This window comes from Chrysochloris asiatica, unplaced genomic scaffold, assembly GCF_000296735.1.
Source record: "Chrysochloris asiatica unplaced genomic scaffold, ChrAsi1.0 scaffold00008, whole genome shotgun sequence".
Classification (NCBI taxonomy): domain Eukaryota; kingdom Metazoa; phylum Chordata; class Mammalia; order Afrosoricida; family Chrysochloridae; genus Chrysochloris; species Chrysochloris asiatica.
Window position 1 is genome coordinate 31817482 of NW_006408526.1, and position 7803 is coordinate 31825284.

Sequence of the window (7803 nt, forward strand, 5' to 3'; positions counted from 1 at the left end):
ATTGCATTAAGCAAATCTGTTGCACAAGACCTTTTTAAAAGTGTTGAAAAGCAAAGTTGTCAGCTTGAGGACTAAGGTGCGCCTGACCCAAGCCATGATATTTTCAATAACCTCATATGCATGTGAAAGTTGGACAGTAAATAAGGAAGACCATAGAATCTGGTGTTGAAGGAGAATATTGAAAGTTGGGCTGCCCATAGAACCAACAGATCTGTGTTGGAAGAAGTGCAGCCAGAGTGCTCCTCGGAGGCCAAGATGGCCAAACTTCGTCTCTCCTACTTCAGACTTATTGTCAGGAGGGACCAGTCACTGGAGAAGGATATCATGTTTGGTAAAGTGGAGGGAGGGTCAGAGAAAAAGAGGAAGACCCCCAATGAGATGGATTGGCCAAGTGGCAGCATCGATGGACTCAAGCGTGGCAACAGTAGTGAGGTTGGCCCAGGATCGGGCAGTGTTTCATTCTGTTGAGCATAAGGTCGCTATGAGTGGGCACCGACTCAATGGCACCTAACAACAACAACGAACTCAGAGTCTTAGAGCTAGTTGCTGACAGTCTGAATTTGAACCCAGCCTTCCTGACTACATTATCAGTGAATCACTGGTATACTGCCTCCCTCTGTCAGGTTATTTGCCTGGAAATCCAACCAAAAAGCAAACAAAACACAAACCCACTGCCATCAAGTTGAGTCTAACTCTTAGCAATCCTATAGGACAGAGTGGAACTGCAAAGCAGCTGGTGGACTTGAACTGCTGACTTTGTGGCTAGTAGCCCAACACTTAACCCACTATACTAGTAGGGCTCTTGCCTGAAAGAAACCCAGTCGCTTATGAAAATGACTATTGAACTCTACTGTGTTAGAATGATGGCAGAGGAGGCATGAGCTTAGAGGAGGAATACAGGAGTCTACACCTCAGCTTTCCTAGTCCCGGAAAATGAAGTTTCTTTTGTGGTGGAAAAAGCAGGTACCAACTATTTTCCAAAGAAAGTTTCTGACTTCTAGTAGCTCTTTCTAAAAGGAGTCACTGACAGTATTTAGTATCAAATCTAGTTTTTAATTTTCTAGAATAATTCTTCTGCCCTTCCACCCATACCCTCCTCCTATACCGGGATATCAGTGGGAGTGCTGACCTCCCCTACCCTGGAGTCTGAGGTATTGGCAAAAGCAGTTGCCCACTGCTGAGAAGCTTAGGACAGAAGTCATAAACCATTAGTGCCCTGCAGCTGCAGAAGCAGCCACACCTGAGGAAGGTGAGATGGGACGGGGACTATGTAGGGCCTGGGAGGGGGAAAAGGGTATAAGACTCCTCTTGAGATGCCCTGATTGGAAACAGGAAATATGAATTAATGGAGTCCAGGAGCAAAAGGTATCTTTAAATAGAGCATAGGGTGGGGAGCTGGGACCTCATTAGCTTCTGATCATTTCGAGTGTCACCAGGACGAGGGAAGGAACAGGAAAGGGAAGTCAAAGGTTCACTGCCAGCCAGAGCAGCTCTCCACACCCAGCACCTTCCTGGAAAGGCCAAAGATAGAAGCCCCAGAGCCTGCATCCTCTTCACTCCTCCTTCTTGGGCACTCTGCCCATCTTGGTGCGGATGTTTCGTAGTAGGAAGAAGACAGCTGTGCTGGCTGCACAGATCACTTCCGCCACCCAGAAGGCTGTGCTCCAACTGTAGTGCTTGGCAATGGTGCTGAAGGGCAACCCAGCCAGAAAGCCGCCCACTGTCAGGAAGGAAGGGAAAGCCTGAGCCTTTGGTAAGGACAGAACCAGTGGGGCCTATTCCAGCCTCTTGCTGGCCTGTGTGCAAGGCAAAAGTGGGAGCTCAGAGGAGACTGGCATTTACAGGCTATGACTTACCATTGGCCATGAGTCCCACAATGGCATGGGAGGTGCCACACAGGTTGGGAGGGGCACTCTCGTTGGCTATCACTCCAAACAAGGCAATGGGACCATACGAGGAGAAACCAAACACAGCTCCCAACACCAGGATCCAGAGCTACAAGAGTAGTGCAGGCTGGCTTTAAAGTCTGACAAGTCTGCCTACCCACCCCTGCCAAAGGAGAGAATGCCTGGTCCCCATGGACAACTAGCAGGAAAGGCATGGTAAATGACCCCCACTCCAACCCAAGGGCCTACACAAGTAGGTAAAAGAGGTACAGTCATCTCACAGAGTTAGATGCTGTTTGTTCCCAGAATTCATGCAGGCTGCCTTGGCTAGGAACAAGGCAGAGGGAATAGGACAAAGGGAGCACACCAGGAGAGAGACCTGGGATAAAGATCAAGCACCTCGTGCTCTGTAAAGCCTGTAAGTTCCGCGAGAGGGTGCAGAGCCGGAGTCCAGAAAGCAACATCCTAGAGGAGCATGGGGAAGAGAAGACCAGGCCCAGAATGGAGGAGGAGAAGCAGTTTACAGAGGAGAGGCACTAAGGCACGAAGAGAACCAGAGGGAAATCTGAGCAGCAGAGAAAGGGCGGGCCCACACCAGGAAGGAGTCCAGGGAGAGGGAAGAGGAGAGCCAGTGGTGGTCTTTGCTTTCTCTCTGTGTGCCCTGCCCTGGGCCAGCCCTCCTCGTTTACCTGGTGGGAGTCACTGGTCACAGTTACCCGGAAGAGGTACATGGACACAGTCATGCCAGCCATCATGGATAGCAGCAACCCATGGCGAGGGTTCCCATAGATGGACAGCCCCACCTGTGGATCCAGTCCAGGTATGTCAGGCCCAAGGAGGCGGGCACAGAGCCCCACTCCTGGACTCTGACACACCGGGCCTCTGCTGACAGGTCTTTGGCAATTCACCCCAGTTGTTGGTCTGGGGAAGCTCTGGGAGGCCCTGGAACCTGTTCATTATATTCTGAGGCCAAACTCCACAAGATCCCATCCTCCACCTTGGGGCAGGCTTGGAACACGTGCTGGGTAGCTGCTCCTAGTCCCTCCCCTATCCCGGTTTCCCTGGAGAAGTGAAAGAGCCTACAACGAGGCCGAGAGAAATTTGGCCTCTCCTTGACATTAGTTAAAACCCTTCCCCTCAAAAGCCCTTTCATTTACATCCCTAGGAAAGGGAAGAGTAACCTAAAATCATTGTGCCACCTCATCTAACCTCAACCAGCATATGCCAACCTGCCCGTGTCTCGGGGCTGCCACCTCTCTGGTGCCTCCCCTAGTCCTTCTGGGAAGATTGAAAGGGCTGCTCCGCCTCCCTGTCCCTTCTGCCCACTCACCTTTGCCATAGCCCGGTCTGACAGATAACCAGCTGCGATGCTGCCTACAAGGCCTCCAACCTCCAGAGCACTCATGTAGGAACTACCTTTAGTGGGGAGTTAAGGTGGGAAGAAGGGGAAGGGAAGAGGTGTTACATATTGGGGTTATCCCAGATTGGCTTAAACCCAGAGAGGTACAAGGCTCCCAAAGGTGACCAACCATAGCTGCCTGCATTGAATCCAGCCTGGGAATGAAAGAGGGCCTAGGGAAGCAGGGCCCTGATTTCCCTTCCTCTGCATTGGCTCCTGCTCCCAATATCTACCCTTGTCTTAGCACTCATCTTACCCACAAGGGCTGACTGTCCTTTCTCCTGGATCAGGAAGAACTGACCCCAGTCGGTACAGCAGGTCTTCACCCCAAACACCACAAGGTAGCCAGTAGAAAGTACCCACAGGTAGGGGGACAGCAGCAGCTCCTGTAGGGTGCTATCATCCTTCAAGGAGCCTAGAGGTGAGAGGTCAGCCCTCAGGTACTGCTTCCTGCTGCCCTGCCTCCACCTGAGCCCCCACCATTCATTAACTAGCCAGAGTGACAGACTTCATCAGAACAGCAGGGATCAGCATGAAGGGTCTTTCCTCCATCCCACTGTCCCCTCCCTCCCTGCAAGCTTCAACCAATGAAAGAGAAACTGAGGACCAGGCCAGATGTAGAAGCCCCACCAGGCCACTTAAGATACTCTCCAGGACAGGAAAGTCTGACTCAGCTGTGAGACAGGACCAGGACATAACAGGGCTCATAGCATTTGGTGGCTCTGCCACTTGTCTGCTCTTTGGCAGTCTTTTGGGATGGAGTTCTACTTATACCCAGCCCCATTATCACTCCTCCTCATCTATCCATTAGATAGCATGAGGCCAGACATAGAGCCAGTCCTCAACAAAAATCTATGACGACTGACCAATGACAGTATCCTAGTGGTCAGCCTGGGAGGAGGATGCTCACCCTTCTTGCCCTTGGAGGGGGTGGGGTCCAGGTTGCGGAGTCCAACATCAGCAGGTTCATTGTGGATGAACAGGAGACAGAAGAAGGAGACAACCACACACAGAGCCCCAGACAGGGCCAGCGTGCTACGCCAGCTGTAGCTCTGGGCTAGGACAGTTGCCAGGATTGGGCCCAGCCCTCCAGCCAGGTTCATGCTGGTTGACAAGATGGCCCACCAAGTGCCAAACTGAGATGGCTCAAACCACTGTGGGGCAGAGGGAGACAGAGTAGATGCCCAGTCTATAGCTTATGTTGAGGGTGGGGTCAGGTGGAGCACACCCAGAGATCACATTACAGGGCAAGACCAAGTCCCTCATCTGCCACCTGATCCCACTATTTGCAGGCTCCTAAAATATCTGGACCAGCAATAGAAGCTGGACTGAAACTCCAAGAAACTTGCTATGGGTTGGGGGTGAAGGTGGTGGGTAAACAAGAGCGTGCCCACATGCTCTTTAGGCATTCCCCATGCCAATCTAAACAGACTCTTTGGAAGCAGACACACACTCACCTTCCGCAAGATCTTCCCACATGGGGGCCAGCCCAACCCCTGTGCCAGACCATTGAGGAACCAGAGTACAGCAAAGACTGGCACTGTGGAGCTCCAGGAAAAAATGATGTTGACCAGACCAACCAACAGCAGCCCAGAGGAGAAGAGCCAGCGAGCGCTCATCTGGTCAGACAACACCCCACTCACAAACTTGCTGATGGCATACGCTGCAGACTGGCTGCTGGTGATGAGCCCTGCAGGGGAGGGGAGGAGGGAGTAGGACACCTGGGGGGTTAGGGCAGAGGGCACAGAAGGGGTGGAGGAAGGCATGGGGTCAGGTGTATAGAGGTGTCCAGCAGGGTGATACAGGTTCCTTCCAAAAGGAACAAGAGCCTGTGCTAGACTCCTGACATTCATTCATGGGTCCCATCCCCTCTACCTGCCACCACAGCACTAGCCTTAGGCTGACCCATGACTTTTCAGCCTCTTGAAGAGTACCAGCTGCAGGTGTCAGGGGACCAGAAGGGAGCAGGACAGGTCAGCTTCCCTCTCCTGGGATACATATATGCCTAATATCCCACCTCACTCTGGATGCCAACCCAGGGCTTCTAGCAATTCTATTGTTCCACCTCCAAACAGGGGTGAAGGGCTCAGGATTGGAGCCAGGAACCTCGTTCCTCCTGAAGAGTAGCCTGTCAGATACATCAAGTCATGGTTCCAATTCTCCAATGCCCACCCAGTGCCTACAATGTCGGTGGCTGGCACTCACCTTGCAACCTTAGCATGCACCCACACAGGTGTGGAAACCAGATGCTCAGAATGCCCTAAACACACCCAGAATAAAAGTACCTCTGAGGGCACATGCAGGTCATACACACACACACACATCAGATAAGCAGCTATCCTCAGTCATGCATAGATAACACTCACAGACCTTCCTCAGATACATGAAGGTGAATCACAAAACCTCTGAACTCAGCACATGTCACTGCTATGCACAGATAGTCACATATACTATGTATCTGTATGCACCACAGCATCACACCCAATGCATCCTGTATGTTCAGTGTCCCCAAGCCACCACCATACCCTTTTGTTTAGGGCTCTCACCTAAGTCATCTTTGTCCAGAGAGATCTCCTCCACCAATGAGGGCATGACAAAGGAGAAGGTCTTACGGTTGAAGTAGTACAAGCTGTAGCCACCAAACATGGCTGAGAAGATCACAGTGCGATAGTAGCCATATCCCTGGGCCGCCATGGTGGGAGAAAGCAGGGCCTACAGGCCAGGACGCAGAGCCTCTGACCACAGCCCTTGCTTTCTGGCTCTCTCAATGCCAGGATCTGCTGAATAAGGTCTTTTCCACTCCCTCCTCCACTCAGCCTCCCTGGCTCCCTTTATAGCCACCTTCTGGACAATCATTAAGCCTGGGGCGGCTCCTAGGGAACCCAGTGTCCTGAGGGAGAAAAGAAAACAGATTACTGACAGCCAAACTGTGGGGGCTGGAAGGGTCCCAGAGGCAGGCGGTGCCTGTGAGCCAAGTTAGCACGCTGTGCCCAGGATTTCCATGTCCACCTGGCTGTAAAACCAGCTGTGATTAAAGACTCAACTCAATGACTTTTGTTTGCCAGGAGCCCAAGAGGGGCAGGTCAGGGAGAGTGGAGTTGCCCTCTCCATTTCTGTCACCTCAGTTTCTGTACCTTCTCATTGATTCAACAAAGGCATATTGAGAGCTTACTGCAGAATGTGCTAGGTTACTGTCTACACACACACACACACACACACACATTCAATCAGACATAAAGACCTAACAGCCCTACTTCCAGCCCTGTAACTCCCAATGCTTAGCACATAATGGGGTGTAATTAGCGCTTCGTTATTATAATTGCAGAATTAAAAGCAACGGGAAACCCCCCTAACTCTGGCCCCACAGTACCACACTTAAAGTCCCACTCAGGGCTAAGACCATGATGATGCCATTCTGAGTTGCCTCTGGTCCTCACTATCCTACGATGTCCGTGCGGGTTCCCTGCATGGCTGCCTGGGGAACGCAGGGTCTGATGCTCAAGCTGAGGGATAGTGGCAGGGGCGCAACCACAGGGACAGAGCGACCCGGCAACGGGAGGGTGCAATGATTGACTTCAAGGCCCCGGTAGCTTGCCCTCATCTTTTCCGCTCGGTTTTGAAAGCAACTGTAGCAGAAGGCGGAGACGCGAGTTGCAGAAACCCGCGCGCAGTCTCCCCAGAGGCCCCGCTCCGGTCAGCCAAGCGGCTCAGCTCAGCCTGCCAGGCAAGGAAAGGCCGCGAGAAGGGGGAGGAGGTACAGAGACGGCGGTTCTCGGCACCTACCCAGCCCGTGCGTCCTCAAGCTACCCAGGACACCCGCCTCTGAGGCTGGGGATAGACGGGGGCCTGGGGTACAAGGACTGGAGAAACCGTAGACAGACGGCAGGACAACTGCGATAGAAAGCAAAAGCGTGTGCGGGCAACTGGCAACGCTTCGGTGGCCCCCAGACCCAGGAATAAACCCCCTACCCGGGAAGGGGCAGCTGTAGAAACAGCTCCGGATATTCCGGAAGTTGGGGTTCGCGGACAGAGGCTTCCACAGACCTGAGGCTCCCACAGACCTGAGGCTCCCTTTCCAACCCCGCCCCCAAGAGATGCCCCACCTCCGCATACCGCCCCTACCTGAACAGAGGCGGGAGCCGTACAAGAATGGGGCGGGGCGAGGCGGAGCCGCTGGCGCATGCGCCGTGCGTGGAGGCGGGGACTCCGTGTGTACCTTCCAGCCCTTGAGAGCCCAGTCCACCCCCAGGGGTTAGGTTTAAACCGCGGGTCGCCTTAGTCCAAGGCCGAAAATAGCGCCCCTTAGGGGCTGGGACTCTTGTGCTCTTTGCTTAACCGATTGCAGTCAACAAACCTTTTTATTTACTGAGTACTTCCCACTACCAAAAATGTGAAATACCAGAAATACCAAACCAAACTCACTGTCATCAAGTCGATTTTGACACATGGGATGCTAAGGTAATAAATATTGTTCCCGACTTGCTAGCAACCTGGGAAAGGTTCTGTGGGAAAATACGG

General features: G+C 52.7%; 1 protein-coding gene across 2 annotated transcripts; it reads right to left on the reverse strand.

The window, feature by feature from the left end:
• Nucleotides 1-1532: 1532 nt before the first annotated feature.
• Nucleotides 1533-7469, reverse strand: SLC37A4 (solute carrier family 37 (glucose-6-phosphate transporter), member 4). 2 transcript variants are annotated; one of them, XM_006833900.1, is made up of 10 exons: nt 7408-7469; nt 6002-6175; nt 5303-5401; nt 4743-4975; nt 4196-4439; nt 3542-3700; nt 3217-3302; nt 2576-2689; nt 1857-1995; nt 1533-1720 (listed from the first exon to the last, which is right to left on the reverse strand). In XM_006833900.1, exons 4-10 carry the CDS (start codon nt 4902-4904, stop codon nt 1554-1556), a joined length of 1071 nt encoding a protein of 356 aa, XP_006833963.1. In that variant the 5' UTR covers nt 4905-4975; nt 5303-5401; nt 6002-6175; nt 7408-7469; the 3' UTR covers nt 1533-1553. The 2 variants fall into 2 exon arrangements, with proteins under 2 accessions (XP_006833963.1, XP_006833962.1); XM_006833899.1 differs by lacking the exons at nt 5303-5401; nt 6002-6175; nt 7408-7469 and adding exons at nt 2286-2351; nt 5832-5979 and having other exon boundaries at nt 1554-1720.
• Between the last annotated feature and the right edge of the window lie 334 nt (nt 7470-7803).